We start from the raw sequence: 22,354 nt of genomic DNA, 5'->3' as shown, positions 1-22,354 counted from the left end.
AACTCAGGTTAATTTTCAGAAATAGAGAGACAGAGAGAGAGAGGGAGAGGAACATATTGGAGATGCCCGAAAGCCTTGTGAGTTCAGGGACCAAATATGGCATGAGATTTAGTGCCAAGTTGTTTCACTCTTCTTGTCTTCTTTCAGATGTAGTGCCAAGTTGTTTCACTCTTCTTGTCTTCTTTCCAGTGAGAAAGGCATTCAGGAATGGAGTCCCTGGTCATGCAGATCTACCTTGATTCAATACCTGTAAACTTATATGTTTCAACAGCCACATATAGAATTGAACATCCTATGAAATGCTCATTTTTTTAGCACTATTGGGGATTAGGGATCATAGGATTTGTCATGGACAAATGTAGATCCCTGTGGTAGTGGTTCTTTTTGAAAACCAGAAGGGTGGAGAATAGGAGCAAGTCAAGAAAGAATGTAGCTAGGTACAGTTATGAAATAATGTCATTTTCCAGAGACATAGATTTTTCCTTGAATTCATTTGACAACTCTGTAAAAGCATCTATAAAAACACTTGAAATTGTGGCCCTATGTGAAAACCTCTGAAAGTTTTTCATTCATAGTTATTTTGTATCCCCAATTTGAAGTGAATATTGGGTGCAGAAAGACCAATGTCAATGTGTACATTCATCTTTGTACAAAATTGCCTTTATGAGCATAAGAAAAATATTTTTAAAGGCAACCATTGTCTCAGATACATATCAAATCCAAAATGCACCACTGGATTCTTTGCATGTTTTAGTGTGAATATCCCTGAAGTATAATTTTATGAAGAGGAAAGCAGTAGAGATAGGAAAGTAGAAAAGTGTTTGTAATTTCATATGGTTATTAGGGCAAATGAGGTGGTGATGTAGGATGTGTTGGTTATGAGGATGGAAGAGTATATAGAGAAGTAAAAATTTCAAGGAAGAATGAAAGAGTATAGTAAAATTTGTCTGTTAGCAATGAAAAGAGAAAAGGTGTGAAATAGAGTAGTGAAATAAACAATACCAAACAAAACAAAAATTGACTACTTCAAAACCCTTAACACTCAAAAAGCTGAGCAAGAAAAAATGACTAGTTTCATTTAAAAAGCCCAGAAATGGGAAGACAGATATATATGTATATGTATGTATGTATATATATATACATATATATATGACACACTCAAAAAAATAAAAAAAAATGAAAAAATGGTAAGAATTTTAATTTGTTTTAGTTATACATAACACTAGAATGCATTTATATAGTTTCATAGATCATACAAAGATGGGATATAATTTCTCATTTTTCTGAGTGTAGAAGTTGTAAAATCACATTGGTCTTGTAGTAATATATATATATATATATATATATATATATATATATATATATATATATATATATATTATATGTATATTTATATATATAAATTAATAATGTCTGTTTTGTTCTACTATCCTTTCTATCCTCACATCCCCTCCCCTCCCTTTACTTCCCTCTATCTAATCTAAGGTATATCTATTCTTTTCCAGTGCCACATACCCCTTATTGTGAATTAACATCTGCATATTAGAGAAAACATTTGACCTTTGTTTTCTTTTTTGCAATTTAGTTTATTTTGCTTAACATGATATTCTCCAACTCCACCATTGTCTGGCAAATGCCATAATTTCATTCTTCTTTAAAGCTTAGTGATATTCCATTGAAGATACATACCACATTTTCTTTATCCATTCATATATTGCATGGCACCTAGGTGTGTTCCATTGTTTAGCTATTGTGAATTACTATTCTGAAGTAGAACATAGTAAACAGTGTGGATCTTCATGTTTCTATGGTATTTTAAAATTTTGTTTCTGAGAACTTTCCACTTGTCTTGAGTGGTGAATCTTTGAGATGCTTGTGTGCACTGATATGATGACATCTAGTGTCTCCCCAAAAGATTTTTTGAAGTTTTGGATGAGTAAAAATACTTCCTTCAGAAGTCAGTATTTGCTGGAGACATTGAGAACTTCTGTAATCACAGTTGCTTGGGGGATGACTGCAGTTTCCAGACAGCCTGAGTACTTCAGAGAAGCAAGATCTCAAAATAATATAAAAGGTCTAGAGATGAAATTCAGTGCCAGAATATTTGCCAGACATGCATAAGCCTTGAGTTCAATTCCCAACCTAAATAACGGCAATATAAATTACAATCTAAACATGCAGCTAAAATTTAAGCTTAATTTAAATGCATATTTGGGAAAATATAAGTTAAGTTATTATTAGAGGTATTTATTTAATTTTGATAGAATACTCTCTTTAAAAAAAGTGGTCTAGTAGTTTACATAAATCTATACATTTGTCAGCAGAACCACACTTAGATGTGCCACCAGAGAAAGGTCAAAAAAGTCTTGATGGTAAAGAGAAGAAAAAGGCAAAGGTATGTAAACCTGTGACTTTAAATTCCTTGTTTCCTATAGTGTTCCTTGCTTTGATAATGAAGAGTTGGCTAAATGAAATTAGTTTTCAGAAGAGCCTTAGAATCTGATACTTAAGTCTGAACTTAAGCATTTAATTGGTTATGAATTTACAAATACTATAAGAAACCATTATAATAGAAAGTTTTATTTCTGATGGTTACTATGCTTCCTTTTGGATAATCTCCTTATATTATCAATGAAATAACATTAAATATAAAACTTATTAACAACGGTTGAAATTTTGAACAAATATAACAGCCATGGTCACTGAGCACTACCATGTGAAAGGCTTTTAATTCCCAGTGACTCAAAGATTTCATTGAACCTTGACTTTAGTGTCAGTGTCAAGGTAGGGCAGAGGCTCCTTATAGAAACACAACTTCCATCATGGATATTACATTCCAGATTGGACTTTGCTGTTAGGGAACTTATAATAACTTCCCAGCTCATTTCCTTTCCATGTAGAAAATCAGTAATAATTATGAAGGAGTCTACTTCAACCTCTTAGTGAATGGAAGTATACCATGTAGTTTGGGGGCAACTCTGAAATTTTTTAGGTATGTTATTGCCCTGTTTTCTCTCATAAGCTGTATTGCTATGATGAGGTTTGTGTATGAATTTGGATTGATTTCTCTTCCAAGATATATGTTGGGTCATTTTACTGAAGCAATTTCTCTGTGGAGAAATTGACCTTGGCAGGGGTTATATCATCTCAGTGTCAGAGCCCCACTGAGATTGACCAAAGTGCTAGGTTTACCCATCAACATCTGTTCAAAGTAGAGAATAATTACCAGCAACAACTACAACTTAGAAAAAAAATCAACTACCAATGAAATACTTTGCAAAATGATCTCCATGCCTCAAGTAACAGAAGAGAAAAACTATTTTAGATTTCAATGTGCTGATGCAATTCACATAAATGTGTCTCTGCCTAGGAATTATAATTTTAGAATCCAATAACTTTAGGGGATTCTTGTAAGGAAATGTAGTTCTGCTTGTTCTCCTGAGCTCAAGTCCAGATAGAACAATCCTGGTGGTGAAGTATGAAGACAGATCTCTCTCACTCTCAAGGGGTGCTGAGGGAAAGTTTTCATTTACAGAGGAATAGTCATACTTGTTTTATACCCAGGGATGTGAGTCTGGGGAAAACTGGAACTGCCTGAAAAACCCTGCCACAACACGGATCCTGGGGACTGATCTGTATTGCAATCGCCACTTCTGGAATCCTTTTAGCAAATGTGCTCAGGAGTATGCAATTCTCAAGTCCCTGTAGGATTTCCTCCCTCTCTCTCTCTGATTAGGACAAAGTTGGCTTCCTTACACATCTGTTCTTGGGTAGCGTACTGCAGGAATGAAGCTTTCCACCAGACCCTGTCTCAGCACTCTTGGAATCTTCTCCCTCTTGAAAGCACAGAAAGCTGTTTTCCCTGTCACTAAACTGAAAGCACCAATTTGCAATGGGCCGTGGCCCAACTGCTCTGCACTCCATAGACTGGCCAAATAGCTTACCAAAACTCTTACTGTCCTTACACCCCAGTCATTCTCTCTTCTAATGTCATAGAGATGGCCGCTTTGTGTTGGAGATGCAAGTGTTCTTGACCTCTGACACAGACAGACTCAGCTAAAGAGCATTTCTAACTAGGTTTCCCTCTCTGGGATCCATCAGAGACCCCAAGGACATCCCTGAACCAATGTCAGTGGTGGAAATGAGGGCAATCCCCCCAGGTGCCTCTGAAATTTAAGTATGTCCATAATTGGGATATCTGCTCACCTGTGTGAACAGTGATTCTTACCAGACGATGGTCTATCCATAGCTACAAACATCACATTGAAATGAAAGTCCGTCTTTATTTTCCTTGGGTAGACTATAGGTGCATTTCTTCAGCTGCTCAGAGCTCCCAGCACATGTGCACCTTAGGTTTCTCTCCTATAACCCAGCATGACTCTTGTGAATACCTCATGACACAGTGAATTCATGTCAGAGTTGAGCCTTGAAGTCAAAATAAAAAGTTTGTGATTTCTGATCTCTCATGAAGAAATCTGAGAATAGGAGCCCTAGTGAATGAAGTCTCCCAGGCAGGCACTCTGAGAAGCTGCAGGAAAGAATCCCAGTACACTTATCTTCCCTTGACACATCAGGCAGAATCCAAGTCTCTCCTTTGCTGAAAATGATTGGTTGACTGTACTGGACTTCGCTTTTGTTAGGATTGCTGGGATTCTCCCATTGAGATCACCAGAGTGCAGCTTTCCTCTTCAACTCAGCCAGGTTTTGCCTGGTGCTGCTGCAGTCCATTTGTCTTAGGAATGCCTTTGTTATTCACTGGTTCCCTCTAATTGCACTCTGGTTATCCCATAGCCACACTATATCTTGGCATAGCTGCACACCACTCAGGTATCAGTCAGTTTTGTGTCTGTCTGTGTACCTCTTTCCTTCCTTGGGGAACTTTTTTTAAAAATATTTTTTAGTTTTAGATGGACACAATACCTTTATTTTATTTATTTATTTATTTTTACATGGTACTGAGAATCTAACCCAGTACCTCACATGTGCCAGGCAAGTGCTCTATCACTGAGCCACAACCCCAGCCCTCCTTGGTAAATGTTTTGTTGTTCTTCCTTAACTGGAAATCATTTCATGCTCAACCTGATGGTTATGCACTGTTGGTTAAAGGGAATAGATAGAAACCTATTTCTTAGTACTATGCCATTTTTTCAAATAATTTTTTATCAGGAAAAATTTTAACAAAAGATAATTAGACTTTGTAAATTCTTGCTGATCTAAAAGAAGCAACATCAATACTATATTATTTCTTTTTAATATGACATAATCCTGACTCTTTTATCAAAACCAGTTTCTTATTCATACACTAAAATAAGTCAGTCACTGGAATGAATTCAATATTCAATGCTGAATAACAGCATGTGTATTTGTAAGAATTTTTTTAAAATCAGTTTTTATTAAATATCCTCTTTTGGTGGGAAATGAAGTGTTGGATCAGGTACACTGAAGTTTGTTCCTTGTGGGAATATGCACATCATCTATTGTTTTGTCAGTAAATATGTCTCTTTGTGCTTCGTTTTGGTTTTACAGTGTCAGTTTCCATATGGAGATAAAAGTGCAGCTTAATCTGGAGAGTGTATATGAGGTTCTGGTTTGAAATATTTTGATTTTCATTAGGCACTTGTCTAATTTTTACTCATTGATCTCAAAACTATAAATTTCGATGTCTTATTAGATTGTGATTAGAAATCTTTATGCCACTCATTATTGATATTCACTTTACCAGGGTTGTTTTGGGAGGCTTCTGAAGATGTTTCATATTCATTCATCTGAAAATGATGATGATGCAAATCAAAGAGAAAAACACAAAGTAAAAGAACATATAGAAGGTAAGAATTATATATGAAAATAATTCATGATATGAGATGTTTATTTTCAACCTGACCACCAGTATATTCTAATAGTTGAATAAATGTACTATTGAAATTGTATTGAGGAAAAAAACAGAAGTTAAGTTTTATAGCATCAATTTGTCTGGCAGGTAGGAGGGTTTTCGATACTTTCACTGTCTCTTACTGTTGCAAACCCATTGAATTGATTCTGATCACACAGAGCAATGTTTTGTTTACCATAACTACATATAAACCCATATAGTCCGCTATGTATGTATATTATTTAACATCATCATCTAAAATGTTACTACTTCCTAGGACAGAAAATAGCAGAGAGAAACAAAATGCGAAAGAGAAAAAACAGATTGCTTTTTGGGTGAATGCAAAGTCGTCATTTGTTCAAATGTCTACTGAAAAGTGTGATTTGTATACAGCTTACAACAGGGATGTGAACAGGAGGAGTCTGGGGCTAACTCCAAATAGGAAGTTGAGGTAGAGAACTTAGAAATGAATCAGTATAGCCCAAGAATCTCAACATTTGATGAGTCATCAGTCATTCTAATGTCCAGAATGCACATTCAAATTCAGCAGTTCTTTGATTCTACCTTTCTAATAAAATCAAAGGTGATTACAATGTTCCTGTTCCCTAGACCACATACTGGGTAGCAAGGGAACAAACCTCTCTATAGAAAAAGTATTGAGAGAAATGTCAGTGAAGACCATTGGATCATAGTTCAGGCTATAACTAGATCATAGGGAAACATCAATCTTGTTTATAATTTGAGTATGTCTCTTGACAGGTAAGAAGGAAGCAGAAATTAAGAAACTGAGAGGATGAATTTCATTTGGCTTAAGTATATTTGCATCAGTAAAAAATGATATTTTCTTGATCCTGAGTTTATTGGAAGATGTAGGGCTGCTAATATTGTGTAATCTACAGCTACTCATTTCTCCTCTCCTTAACAACAACCAGGCATTGGGAATGGGTGTTGCATCATGTATTTGTTCACCTGAGATATATATATCATTTTAGAAACTTTGGTTATCTTATTAAAGTTTCTAAAATTTTTTCATTTAGGGGAGTGATGGTACTATGAATTGACCCCATGGTCTTGGGCCTGCTATGGTTATACTCTTTTGTGAGTGACAGTCTCATTCTTAGATAGCTAATTTTCTGATAAGATCCTTTAAAGACTAACATGATATATCAAAAGAGTTTAGTTTTTTAAGCAGAAGACTTTGTAGAGTTAATTCCTTGAACACAATAATTTTTATTTTAAATATAATTATTTTGAATTATAATTGTTCTTGATATGTGATAACTCTGACACATGCTTTCTTCTTTGTGATTACCACATTTTAGTAATTTTTTTACTTTTATTTTTTTATTATTATTAGTTGTTCAAAACATTACAAAGCTATTGACATATCATATTTTATACATTTGATTCAAGCAGATTATGAACTCCCATTTTTACCCTGTATACATATTGCAGATTCACATCGGTTCCACATCCACTTTTTTACATACTGCCATACTAGTGTCTGTTGTATTCTGCTGCCCTTCCTATCCTCTACTATCCCCCCCTCCCCTTCCCTCCCCTCTCCTCCCATCTTCTCTCTCTACCCCATCTACTGTAGTTCATTTCTCTCTCTTGTTTTTTTCCCCTTTCCCCTCACTTCCTCTTATATGTAATTTTGTATAACAATGAGGGTCTCCTTTCTTTACCATGCAATTCCCCTTCTCTCTCTCTTTCCCTCCCCCCTCTCGTCCCTGTTTAATGGTGATCTTCTTCTCATGCTCTTCCTCCCTATTCTGTTCTTAGTTGCTCTCCTTAGCTTCCTATGTCTTCTCTCATGAGTGGATCAAGAAATGATAACATGGCTAAACCAGAGGAAATAAGAATTATCAGTGTACCTATGTCTCCCATAGGTATGGAAAAACAAGAATATTTTCATTAGCTGTCATTCTAAAAGTATGTCTGAGCTGACCAGTGCAGAGAACTTCTTTTAATGAGCAACAAATTGTACAATTATCTGGGCCCTTATGACAGCTTTGTACTATTAAACTTGTAGAAGAAATGGAGGGATATGACACACAAATATAATGTGATGGATTAAATATTTTTTAATTATATTAAAGATACACACTGTTACATTCTGAAATCAACTTTCACATTTAGCCTGTCAAGGTCCTGCTTTTGTCCTCTGATTAGAGGTCACATTTTTCTCCATCAGTCTGCATGTTTAGGATTGTAAATACACATTCCTAATTTATTTTGGTCATTGGAAACATAATCTCATTTTTGAAACATAACTACATATTCCTGGTGTTCTTCAGTACATTTTGGTCATGTGACTCTACCAACCACAAAAAGGAGACACACCCAAAAGTGTAATAATCATTATCAAAGCTAAGCACAGTGATTCAGCTCCATACTAATTCAGCAGGAATGGATGAGTGGTTTTTGTCCTATTTTAATGGTTAATGATATATGTCCCTTTTGCTTTTCAGTGTCTCAAGAGAAATTTCCTAAGGTAAAAGTAATTTGATTTTTATTTATATCTTGAATTAGTGATTGCACATGGTATGAAGAATGTAATATTTATTTTCTTTTCCGAATACATCCAGCCTACCACTACCATGAAAGATTCTTTTCCAAATGAAGCAGGAGGGATCAAGGCCATAAGGACACTCAAACCTGGTAAATTTCACAGTATAAATTCTCTAAAATGAATTATATTATATTAAAACTTGTGAATTAGTATGCTCTTCCTTTTCCTAATTCTTTTTTCCCTTCATTTGAAATGATGATTTTGCACAATCATGGCCAGTGTCAATCTTGGCACCCATGATTAAAAGTATATATTAATAAGAAAGATTTTTAAGTTGTAACATTTATCTCAAATATTTCTATGTTTTAAGCTCTGCTATTGGAGTCACTACACTTTTTAGGGCTTCACAGAGGTGGATTATTGGGCCATAATTTTTCCCCAATATTGAAATATTTTTACTGCAGTGAGGTAGGCAGTGAGACCTTGTATAATTCCAGCTTCTTATGAGATTGAGGCAGGATTTCAATGCCAGTCTGGGAAATAGGAAAACTCATCTCTTCAAATAATTCATTTTATTTCCATTATGACATCCAGCCTATTGAGAAATTGCACTGAAAATGTTGTATATTGTGTCACACTTTATGTGATGCCCACAACACTCATGTGATCAGGACTGCACTTAGAAAATCAAATATATTGTTTGATTTTCTATCTATTTAATTTTCTCAGACCTTTAGAATTGTATTGTATTTTATAGAGAACAATCATTCACGTCATTGAATAGTGACCACAAGTGATAAATTCAAAGTTACTTATGTGTACCACTGATGTTTTTCCTCTCATTTTTGTCACTATTCCTTTGTTTTGTTTTATTTCTATGGTGGGGATTGAATCCCATTTATTTTTCAAACTAAACAGCTCTTTGCCACTAAGATTCACCACCAGTCTTCTATCCTTTTTTTTAATTGGCTGTTTTTATTTTTTCATAAATTAGGATTCATTTGGACACAATTATGAAATTATGGAATATTTGTTGCTCTAGTTCAGATCCCAGTATTTGACTTTTCCTTCTTGACTTTCTTCCCCTGTTACTAGGTCTTCTTTTTCCCCTCTATTCTATTATTTTGTGTATTTGTGTTTATCTTGTCTATTTATTTATTTGTGGTACTAGGGATTGCCACATTCCCAGCATTTTTTATTTTTTATTTTGAGACAGGATCTCACTAGGTTGCTTATACTCTCACTAAGTTGCTCAGGCTGGTTTCAAAAGTGCCATCCTTCCACTTCCTATTCCTGAGCCATTGGGATGACAGGCATGCACTAACACACCTGATTATGTTTGTTTGTTTGTTTTTTTGTATTAGAGTCTTGCGAATATACATAATGGAGAGATTCCCTGTGGTATATTCATATATGGACGTGAGAAACTTATGTCAGATTCATTCTGCTTTTCTTCCCTTATCCTATCTCTTCTCCCTTACCCCTAGCCCCCTTCATCTAATCCATGGGTCTTTCTTCTACTTTAATGGAATCCTCCTCCCCCGCCCACCCACACCTTTTTCCTTTCTTTCTCACTTTCCCTTTTTTTCCCTATTATTTTGGACTAGCTTTCACATGTCAGAGAAAACTTTTGACCTTTGACTTTTCAAACCTAGTTTATTTCACCTAGCATGATAGTCTCCAGTTCCGTCCACTTACCAGAAAATGCCATAATTTTGTTGTTCTTTATGGCTTACTAATACTCTGTTATGTTTAGTTACTACATTTTCTTTAGGAATAACCCAATCAGCTAATGGGCAAAAGATCTAAACATATACTTCTCAAATGAAGACATTTAAGTGGCCAACAAATATATGAACACATGCTCAACATCTCTAGCAATAAGGGAGATGCAAGTCAAAATTACACTGAGATTTCATCTCACTTCTGTTAAAATTGACATCATCAAGCATACAAATAATAATAAGTTTGGGGAAGAATATGGGGGGGGGAGGTACACTCAAACACTGTTGTTGGAATTGCAAATTAGCACAGCCTCTCATGAAACTATGAAGGTTTCTCAAAAAACACTATGAATGGCATATGATCCAGCTTCCCACACTTTGGAATATATCCAAAAGATCTAAATTCAGCACACCATAGGGAAATAGGCTCACAGTATAATAGCCAAGTTTGTAATAGCCAAGCACAGTTTGTAATAGCCAAGCTATGGGGAATAAACCAAGGTAACCTTCAAGAGATGAATGTTAAGGAAATGTGATATATATACACAACTGGGGAGCACTGGGCTGGCTTCCTGTGTTCACAAACCCTCATCCACCAGGACCCCAAGACTGCTGGAGTGGAGCATGTGTCCCTCCCTCTTTGGGGATGAGCTGACTCCATGAGTCACCATCATGAAAGGGCTTCTAGGCCTGGCCACTGATGGGGTTCATCCTGAGAAGCCATTCAGAGCCAGGGGATCACAACACAAATGTAGCCTGCTCCCTGGGCTTGTGGGGTATGCACACAACACAATATCACCATAATAAGGGAACCCTGGGCCAGGTCAAAGGGCATTTCATTCCCAGCTCTATTAATAGTCATGAGTAGAGTCTCATTTTCCACAGACTTTGATTTATACTTTTAATAATTTAGTGAAACATAATCTTCCTGGGGGCTGAAAATGTAGGATCCTATGTGATCCTGAGGATGTTCCCTCCATTTAGGCCCCTGTCATCTTTATTTTGCTCTATTGTCTTATACTTATTTATCTCCCTCCATTTATGCTTATACCCCTCATTTCCATCCTGCCCACAACATTAGAGTGATTTTGTTTTGATGCATGTATACCTATGAACCACCACTCTTGAGAATACTCATGTCAATCACCTTAAACTCACCTAGAAAACGTTGATAGAATGAGTTCTGTTCAACTATTTTTATCCTTTTCTTCATTTTTCCCTGTCCTCTGCCATTCCTCCTCACCATCCCAATATTTTTGACAAACACAGACCCTACTTAAGAGGTGCCACCCTCTCTTGTAACGGCTTTCATGTTCTCTTCCTTTATTTCTTTCTGGCTAGTATGCTTTAACTCTCAGCTTAGGACTAATTCAAGCAAAATCATCCCCCACACCATTTATCTACATTAGCACTTACCAGGGACTCAAAATATAATTATGGGGTCAAAGAAATAAAGGCTGGGTACACAAAGATGACTAAAAAGATTTTCTCCTGTTCACGAGTAAAAGAAATTTACATGTAGAGAAATAATTTACAATTTAAGCCATAAAGGTGTAGAAACACGCTGAAGTGTGCCCTAAGGAAAGAAACTTTTATTTATTTATTTTTATTAAGAGACCAACAGCCCAAATCAAGGAACAATTCAGAGAACACCACATCTTTAGAGTAGAAAAGAAATTTGTCAGAAGTGTGGACAAACAAAAGGGGCAGAGTGTTCATTGCAAAGGAGTAAAGTAACAGGAACTTTGGAAACCATTAAAGATGCACAGGGCCTGATTGAAACTTACTATTAGGAAGTAGAGAATAATGTAGTGTGTGGATTTTTATGTTTCTATGGTATTGAAAAGTTGTTTTCTTTTTTCTGAGGATTTGTCATTTTATGTTCAGTGGGTGAATTTGTAGATGAATTTTTGGGGGTATTTGTTTGCACTGAAGCTAACAACATCCAATTCTCCCCAAGTGGTTTGTTTGGGTCAGTAGAAGTATTTTCTAAAGAAGTCAGCAGAACATATCTGTATAGCCTAGGTGTTCAGGTGGCTGAGGCTTGGTGGACAATTGGTGTCAGGCTATTCTGGGCACCTTAATGAGACCCCATCTCAAAAGAAAATCAAAATTACTCTCAGCAGTTGAGAGTGTGCTAAGAATGCAGTGGAATAAATGTGACATAGTTTTCCTGTGCATATATGTGAAAACACCATGGTGAATCTCACCATTGTGTACATCCACAAAAATGGCATCCTGATTAGAATAAGATATAGCCCATATGATTATATAATAATACTAAAATCAATTTGCCTGTCAAAAAAAAGTATGCACAAGTCATTGATTTTAGTACAAAGCACCACATTATAAATAATAATTATGCAGGTAATGTTTAAATTCAATTTCTAATTGATAAAATAAATGTTATTGTTATTAGTACTAGGCATTTTCATTTTACTCTATGATTGTTCTTCTAACTATTTAAAGTAGTGTAAATAGACTAATACATTTGTTGGCAGAACCATCTTTAATAGTGAAAACAGAAGAAAAGAAAAGCGTGCTTGATGACCCTGAAAATAAGCAGCCAAAGGTATGCAATCATGTAAACTTCAAACCCATTTTTCATGCTATTTTCCTTGCTTCAACAATTTAGATGAATCCAAATGAAATTGTCTTTCAGAATAGTCTTTTAGTATCCTAAGGTGAATGAAAACTCTAGAATATTAAAAAAAGAAATTGATTCTTAAGGTAGCCATACTGTCAAAAATTCAATACAATTCAATGTGATACCAATCAAAACACCAATCATGTTTTTCACAGAATTAGAAAAAACAGTTCTAAAATTCATTTGGAAGAAAAAAGGACTCAAAATGGCCAAAGCAATTCCAAGTTAAAAAAGCAATGCTGGAGGCATCACAATACCTGATTTCAAATTACACTACAGAGCTATAGTTAACAGAAAAATAATCATATTGGCATAAAAAAGACACATAGATGAATGGTACAGAGGAGAAGACACAGATAAACCCACACCCATGCAGGCATCTGATCCTGCATCTCAGAGGTTGTAAATCACTACAACCTCTGAGAAAAGACAGCCTTTTAAACAAAAGGTGCTGGGAAAATTGTTTTTCCAAGCGTAGAAGAATGTGACTAGAAACTTGTCTCACAGCCTCTCCCCCAGATCAACTCAATAGTGGATCAAAGACCTAGGAATTAGAACAAAACCTATGTAACTTCTGAAAGAAAACATCAGGTCAACACTCCAAGATTTAGGCACAGGCAACTGCTTTCTCACTAGGACCCCTAAAGCTCATAAAATAATGCCCAGAATTAATCAAGGGGATGGCCTCAAATTAAAAAGATTCTGCACAGCAAAGAAAACAATGAGGAATGTGAAAGAAAACCTACAGAATGGGAGAAAATCTTTGTTACTCTTCTGACAGAGGATTAATACCTAGAATATAGAAAAAAAAACTCAAAAAGAATTTACTCCACAAAATTAGAAGAGCCCAATTAATAAATGGCCAATGAATTAAACAGACACTTCTCAAAAGAAGAAATAAAATGGCTGACAAATATATGAACAAATGTCCAACATAGTAATAAGGGAAATGCAAATCAAAACTACACTGAGATTTTATTTCATACCAGTCAGAATGGCAGCTGTCAATAATATAAATAATAATAAATGCTGGAGAGGATGTGGAGAAAAGGAACACTTTATTTTTTTTTTGGTGGGGGGGGATTGTAAATTACTACAACCTTTATAAAATCAGTATGGAAGCTTCTCCAAAGAATAGGAATATAATCACCACATAACAAAGCTATACCATTCCTAGGTTTATGTCCTAAAGGAACCAAAATCTCATACTGTACTGATGAGCACAAGACGCAATGGTTCACACTTTGGAAACAGCATAGCTATCTGCCACACACACATGTGACACTGCTATACTACTCCTCGGTATTTTTTCTAAAGAATTAAAATCACCATACTACAGTGATGCATACATGCCATGTTTATAGCAACACAATTCATAATAATCAAACTATGGAACCAGCCTAGGTTTCCATCAGTGGATGAATGGGTGAAGAGAATGTGGTGCACATACACAATGGCATTTGATTCAGCCATAAAGACAAATAAAATCATGTCATTTGCAGGAAAATTAACAAGCTAGTGACCATTATGTTAAGTGAAATAAGTTACTCTCAGAAAATCAAGGGGTATATTTTTGCTCTCATGTATGAAAGCTAGAGAGAAAAAAGGAAAAGAAAAGTGAGGGGAAAATCTCATGGAAATTAAAGAAAGATCCTTAGAGGAAAAAGGTAGGTGAGGAGGGAGAGGAGAAGTGCTGGGGAGCAATACTGATCAAATTATATTGTTATATTTGACATATATATGATTGTGTAACAAATCCCATCATTATATACAACTATAGTACACCAATAAAAAGTGTGGGGGAAAAATCAAAGTGGAAGAGACTTTCCAATTTCCCATGTATACATTAGTTTTACTCCCACGTAGATAATGGGGCTAATTGCTAATATATCCTGCTATAGTTATGGAAAGTGAAATCTGTATTTGAGTGAGCTCCTTCACTCTTGATATCCCAGGATCCAAATGAGAAAAGAACATCCAATGACAATGAGGGAGAAAGTGCTCAATGCAACAAGGGGAAATCTTCCTACTGTTACTGAGGCCAAGAATGCCACATCCCTAATCCTGGCTGTTTAATATAAAATCCAAGGAGTAAATATTGAACAGAGCACATCCTGTGTCAACTTTTATTAATTTCTTCCAGTCATGTAGGGTATACAAATATTAGGTAGCAAAGAGTGGACAAAAATAAAAGCACAGAATGAAGAATTGTTCTTTTTGTAGTTTTGAAAAAAGTTGTTTGTTCAACTCAAACAGAAATGACAAAAATTCAATGATGTTGTATAAAATTAAAAACCAAAAAGATTATTAAGAACTAATGTCATGACGACCAAACTAAATCGATTAATGAAATCAGTGATGAGAACAAAATCTTAATTCTTCTTACTAAAAAGTAACTATTATCCTTGGTCTTTCATTAAAGGTGGAAATAACAAGGAAGAAGTATAAAATTAATCAGATGGAAGTGTCACAAATCCTGCATCATAGTGAGGAGGACACTGATAACAATGGTGATGAATTCATTGAACAAAGAAAGAACAGAAATGCTGATCACCAAAGGTATTTTCTTAAGAAAAATGAAGAACATGATGGGTAAGGCAAATACTCCCAGTAGTAATTAAGCCATTAGATGCCATTTTTCATATATATATTGACACATTTATTTTAAAATGATAACCAAGTTTGGCAATTATGAGGGTAAATACATTCTTCTGTCCTGTTGATAAATGAAATTTGTCAGTACTTTTGCAAGGGTGATTTATTTACATGCACCAAAATTTCAAATATTATTCCATAAATCTACCAGCTTCACTTCTGTTACTTATCTTTCTGGAACAAGAAAACATGATTTACCAATGTACATGAACACATTTATTGAAGATATGAATTCTATATCATACAAAATGTACAAAGGTGAATGTATCTGATATATGCAACGTGTCCATTGAAGACATGCAATGCATATGCTGAGAACATTTATGGAAACAGTATATATTAAATGTGTATTAAGAGCATTCAGTGTGGCATTGTCATATCAAATAAGGGTTAGTTTAAATTGTCTTCAATAATGAAACAGATAAATTGTCATATCTATAAAATAATGAACCACACAAGCACTTAAAATGAGACTAGCTCTCTAGTGTACTATTTATTTCACAAGTAAAGTATATTTAAGGCAGTTATTTTAATGACACTTCTTAATCCTAATTTTGTTTTTGTACTCACTTTGAGTTACAAAAAGAAGCTGCCTGCTGCACTGGCACTCTGCCTTGTTACAGTAGTGCTACTCACCAGTAGATTTGGGGTACCTGTTCCCAATGCCCAAGTGCTCAAATAATGAATCATCAGATTAATCTGAATATTGTGAATGCATTGCACATGGGGGTCAATGTTTCATCAATACTTTATTATATTGGGTAAAATCTATTAAAACTTCTATCAAATCTTCAATATACTGAAGTAGGAGTTGGCAAACTTTTTCTGCAAAGAGACAGTAAATATTTTAGTCTTTGTGGACAAGAGTGTCTTTGTGACTATAAGAGAATGGAAATATGTCTATGGGAAGTATTTGTTCAGCATGCCCTTGACTCTGGGTTTTATTCCCAGCACCACAAAAATAAAAACAAAACAATAGAACTTTCTTTAGAAAAATATGCAAAATGATGGATTGGGCCCACAGGCACTAATTTGTTGACTTTTGTGCTAAATTCAAGATTAGCTAATGAAGTGAATCTTCCTTGTAAAGGTCAATTGCATCTATGCCATTATCTTTTTTAAAGATAATATATTGGAGCATGCATCCCACCTCATTTTTCAACAGAGACTTAACACACAACTTAAAATGTTTGAGTTTATACATTAAATTTTGCTATCTTTTTATTACTTATATTTTATTACTTTATATTAAATATGTATAATATACATAATAACTTTGTATTTGCATACTACAAAATATCCTAGAAATAGGTTTGCTTTAAGCAAGAATTAGTGCCCTTGAAATATTTTGTCTTTTTCTGTGGTGATTATCTATCTGTATGAGCAAATGGTAATCAGCTTATATAATATATTTCTAAAATATATTAAGGGTTATTTTAGTTTAGTTTATAGTTTTATGAACTAATGATTTAATAATAGTGTGTTTTGATGGCACATACGTAAATGAAAAAAATTAATGCGTCACAAACATACTATGAAATCATTATGTGAGGATTGAAAAATGCACTTAAATAGTTCATAGCCAACTATGCCACTTAGCTAGTAGGTTATAGAAAGAAGTATCTGTACTCACTGAGCTACATTCCTTTTCCCTTTGTTTATTTTTTTCTATATTATTTGTTCTCTGTAATTCCAGGAATAGAGCCCAGGACTTTGAGCATACTAGGCAAGCCCTCTACCATTGTGCTACATCCCCAGACCTCCATTCGTGTTTGAACTCCAATATTTTCACCCAGCCTTTCCTCCAAAATTGTTTTTCCCAATTTTCCCTCCAATTTTCACTTGCATATATCTAGAAACAATGTCTTCCATACAATCTTACTTACCCTATTAGCAATATTGGACCCCTTGGAAACCTCCTCTAGCACACTTTTTTCACCTGACTTTCAGGATGTGACTCATCCCCCTGGGTTTTCTCCCACCTTTTGTGACCCTCCAGCCTAGTCTGTTTATTTGTTTCTCTAAATACTCAGCTAATGGGTCTCCTTGTCTCTTTGTAAATCCTCTTTCCATTGATTCTTATCACAGTGGACTAGTTAGATCAAGTTAGATTGTGATTTCTCTGCTCACAGCATTTTAGAGGCCCCCATTTCACTTGGAATCCATGTAAAAACTCTTCCTAATATGTACCAGATATGTCATTCTTCTCACCACACCAAGCCCACTGCCATCTTCTGCAGTATCTTTGACTAGGACAGATAGGATTGAGCCAGGACGGGTGCCGCCACCATCAGGTCATCCATGCATGGGGAGAGGCAGGTGCTTGGTCCCTCACATCCTTGGTGAGCCAGTGGGAAGTCGCTGTGGGAGCTCCAGGTGTCTGCCAGGTAGAAACAGAGGCTTGTCCCAACGGGGACCCCAGCATCCTCTGGCTTGGTGCCTGAGGAGCCCAGAGGGCTCAGGAGCTTACTGGGCTCCACTTCTCATCATGCTCTCAGTCAGTCAATACTTCTTGTGTAAAGAAGAGAGAATAATGTAGCTTAGGACAAAGAAAGGGAATGCTCTGAATATCAGTGCTGCTAACAGTTTGACAAAGATGAAAACAAGTGACTTTAACATGGAATAGTTTCAATACATAGTCACCATGAAACCCGGACTTCAAATGATAATTGTAGGAAACTCCTTAGAGAATTTTTCTAGAAAAAATGGAAAAGTGAACAATGACTAAAGAAGAAGTCGAATTAGAGAGTTAAAAAAAATTACAAGATTTCAATGTATTTCATATGCCCTTAGAAATGATTCATTAGAGGACAGGCTTATTCAGTTAACTGAGTTTGCATATCCAATATTAGAAAGCTTCATAGGGTTCCATTGAAGATTTATAGTAAATTGTCTTACAAATATCTATGAATTATCTATACAATTCAACTATAAAATTGTAAATTCTAATGGTCCTTAGAATTTCTATTTACTTGTACATTTTCTATAATAAGGGTGGTTATTCATTGAGTTTTGGTTCAATATTGGATATCCTAATGTTATTGAACATGCAAATGATGACCCAAAATTTCAACTATCATAGAGTTTTAAAAACTTATGTAATAGAAAACATCCAAATATAGATATATAGGAAATATAGGTCATACTCAAGAAAGTGTAATCATGCCTTCTGCCTTGACAGTATCATCAGGCATTGCTATGATTTTTTTATAGTACTCTAAAATATCATGGGTATCAAAATAGTAAGTACTTAGAATCTGTGTGCTGTGTTTGTGTACAATACAAAAGTAAAATATTGACCAAAGAGTTCAGATTATTCCTTTTGGATTATGAAGTTTTAAAGTATCAGAACCATGTTTCCCTGTTCCAACAACACAATTGAATGTGCATTATGTGCTCTCTTGGTTGCATGCTTGAGTAAATCATTGAATAGATGAATGATGCATGATGCATGATGATGAATTTGATGAAGAAAAAATAAACCTTTAATTTATTGAAACTAGATTTCCAAAATTGCCAAGGTATATAGTCATTTTATTTTTTAAATAATGGCAAAATGCAGAAATTATTATTTACAATTATATCCAGATACAGAGTGATAATATAGATTGTCTTTTATTATTTCTTTCAAACACTTGATGAGGAATATTGCTTTCATAATTTGCCACTAACCAGATGCATGGATTTGGGGAAGTTATTTGGCCTTTCTTTGACTAGTTTCTTTTTTTATAAAATACCTAATGTTATCTACCTCAGAGAATTGTTGGGAGAATGAGAATTATACCAAGTTTGGCTTATGTACATTGCTTAGAATTATGTACAGTCATTTCACTGTATGTCCTGAAATAAGAACCTATAATTATTGCAGCAGGGTTCCCCTCCTACAAGGATTTAAATCATCTTTTACAAATGGGGTTTAGTAAGTTATATGAGTTTTATTTTTTTGAAAATGACAATAACAAAACACTATCACATTTCTATCAAATAAGGCAAGTGCTATTATTCATTTTGCTTTTACTGTCAGAAGGTGTGATCTAAATTTAATTATTTGTTTTGAGACTATTAGTAGTAGTGTTCTTGATTTACTAATGCTGTTCTTTTTGTTTACACTTGAATACCCATTGTGGAAACTGATCATAAAATTTATGGGTACATGAAGTAAATTAAAAATATAGAGATTTTGTGTATTAAAAAAATAATAGTCTTATTGCATTTTACATATTTGGTGTTTGAAAGAATATTATGTGTTTCATTCTTTCTTTTTCTCATTTAGGCACACAGAGAAAACATCTAATGAAAAGAGCAAGGTATTGTTACAAATAACACGAGATAATATTTTATTGATAAAGTGCATTATTAAGTGATACAATACGAAAATATAAATTAAAAATATATTGTAAAAGATAAAGTGAAAGAATAGAACATTTTTTTGTTATGTACAGACTTTGAAAATGAGTGAGACAAAATAAACTTTGATAAAGGTTTTCTTTTGTCAGAAATCAGTTCTTTGAAAAACTACATGTGGTAGATAATTGTCACCTGTATGTATTGAGTATATGTTATATGTATTTGGTGTAAATTTTGATATTGGATTATTGTTTTATAGGTCAAAAAAGAAATAAATGCTATGGAAGACCTTGATGAACCACAGCCAACTGTAATAGCCTCAACAGCTTTTCAAGTGACGTGCCCTAATTATAAGGATATTTGGGCATATGTTGAAAAACCAAGCAGGTCATATGAAGGTAGAACCTTTGCATAATGATGTATACTATAGTAATAGATGCACACATTACTTAGCACTGAACCATAGAACACTGATGTGTTCCAGTATTGTTCATTTCAGAAAGGTGCTTTGCATTAAAATATAATGAGAAGTGTGATACACTCTCAAGTACACCCCTGGATCATCCCCACTGCACTTTCCTTTGTGAATGGCACCCCACTCCTTTTTTGGCTCTGTTGTTCCCTGGTGCCTGGAGGATGATCAGATCAGCTTACCATTATCTCTCCCTGAATTCTGTAGTAACCTTAGATCTCCTTTCCCTGCTACACACTTCCTAAAACTGTGTTCTTCTCTGCAACCAAATCATACTTTTTAAAAATTCAGTTCTGATATTGCTTACCCCTTTCTTAAAACCCAAGTACTACTTCTCTTTGCTATAAGATTAAAGACCTCAAGCCTCTAGCTTTCTCCTGTGTCTGGATCCCAATCACTAAAGTGTTTCTTCTTACAATACAGATTTTTGTTTTCAAAAGATTTAATGAGGCATTATTGACATAAGGTAAACTGCACATATAAAAATGTGCAACTTGACAAGTTTTGACCTATATATTAAACACATGTTGAATCACCATAATCCAGATAGTTAAGAAATCCTGTAAAAGTCTTCACATGTCCCTTTATATGCCCTTAATAAGATACTGCCAAATTATTTTTCAACATATTTGTACCATTTCCATGCTCATCAACATGGATTAGTGGGGTGGTAATCATAGTCAAGTAGGGTGTGCTTGGAGAAGGTAGGTCACTTGGGGACTCCCTGTTGAGTGGCGCTCTCACCGCTTCCTGGTGGGTGGCCATGTTCTGAACTACTTTCCTTTACCAAGTCTTTCTGCCATGATGTTCTGCCTCACCTTGGGCCCAGAGCTGTGGAGTCAGCTGGGCATGGACTGTGACTTCTGAAACCCTGAGCCCCAAATACATTTTCCCTTCTCTACATTGTTCAGGTCACTTTGTGTCACAGTGAGAAAAGCTAAGTAAAACAATTCCCAGGCATTTTAATTTTTTTAATTTTAATGGGATAGTTTTCATGATTTCTTTCTTAGCAGAATTATGTTTCGTGTACAGGAAAGCTGTTGATTAATGATTGTTGATCTTGTTACCAGCTCTAGAAGTCCTCTGGTGGAGTTTTTGGGGGTTTTCTAGATATAGGATGATGTCAATAGCAAAAAGATAATTTGAATTCTTCTTTTCCTATTAATAGCCCTGTCATGTCCTTCTCTTGCCTGATTTTCTGCCTTAGTTTCAAAAAGTATATAGAATAGGATTGATAAAATTAGACATATTTTCTTTGATCCTGATTTTAGAGAAAATGCTTTCCATTTTTTTCTACAGTATAATGTTGGCTTTGGTTTTGTGATTTATGACCTTTATAATGTTGTAGTAAGTTTTCTCTATGCCTAGTTTCTCTAACATTTTTAATATGAATAGGTGCTAAATTTTATCAAAGCCTTTTCTGCATCTGTTGAGATATTCATATGATTCTTATCCTTCATTCTATTTATGTGATGAATTACATTTATTGATTTGCCTATGTTGAACCAACCTTACATTCCTGGGATAAAAGCAACTTTTTCATGGTATGTTAACTTCTTGATGTGTTTTTGAATGTTGTTTGCTAATATTTCATTAAGAATTTTTACATGTATTTTCATCAGGGATATTGTTCTGTAATTTCCTTTCCTGAATATGTCAGGATTACACTGGCTCCATAGATATTTGGGAGTATTCCCTTCCCCTTTAAGTTTTGTAGAAGAGGCTGACAAAGATTGGTGTTAGTTCTTCACTAAAGGTCTGTTAGAACTCAGCCAGGATTCTATCTGGTCCTGGGTTTTTCTTTGTTGGAAGGCTATTCATTGCTGTTTCAATTTCATTACTTTATATTGATCTGTTTTGGGTTCTGATGTCTTCCTGGTGTAATTTTGGCAGCTCATATATGTCTAGAAATTTGTCAAGGTTTCTAGATCTTCCAGTTTATTACAGTACAAACTTTAAAAATAGTTCCTAATGATCCTCTGGATTTCAGAAATATTGCTAATGGTATCTCATTTTTCATCTACAATTGTTGATTTGTCTCCTTTTTTTTGTCAGTTTGGCTAATGGTTTATTGGCCTTATTTATCTTTTGAAAAAGCTGACTTTGTTTCATTGGTCCTATGTCT

The 22,354-nt window shown here is 34.8% G+C and overlaps 1 protein-coding gene across 1 annotated transcript in view; it reads left to right on the top strand.

Moving 5' to 3' along the window:
• Nucleotides 1–22,354, top strand: part of LOC139705508 (ankyrin repeat domain-containing protein 26-like) — a 40,426-nt gene that overhangs the window by 5,785 nt on the left and 12,287 nt on the right. Inside the window, exons 7-14 of the mRNA XM_071611737.1 lie at nt 2,325–2,395; nt 5,723–5,825; nt 8,344–8,366; nt 8,461–8,533; nt 12,610–12,680; nt 15,178–15,347; nt 19,684–19,717; nt 20,017–20,155. Coding sequence (XP_071467838.1) covers nt 2,325–2,395; nt 5,723–5,825; nt 8,344–8,366; nt 8,461–8,533; nt 12,610–12,680; nt 15,178–15,347; nt 19,684–19,717; nt 20,017–20,155 — 684 coding nt within the window. The remainder of the gene's footprint in view (nt 1–2,324; nt 2,396–5,722; nt 5,826–8,343; nt 8,367–8,460; nt 8,534–12,609; nt 12,681–15,177; nt 15,348–19,683; nt 19,718–20,016; nt 20,156–22,354) is intronic.

The sequence above is a fragment of the Marmota flaviventris genome, chromosome 4 (assembly GCF_047511675.1).
Source record: "Marmota flaviventris isolate mMarFla1 chromosome 4, mMarFla1.hap1, whole genome shotgun sequence".
NCBI lineage: Eukaryota > Metazoa > Chordata > Mammalia > Rodentia > Sciuridae > Marmota > Marmota flaviventris.
The sequence above is the reverse complement of the archived record's forward strand: the minus strand, read 5'-3'. Positions and strand labels throughout refer to the sequence as shown.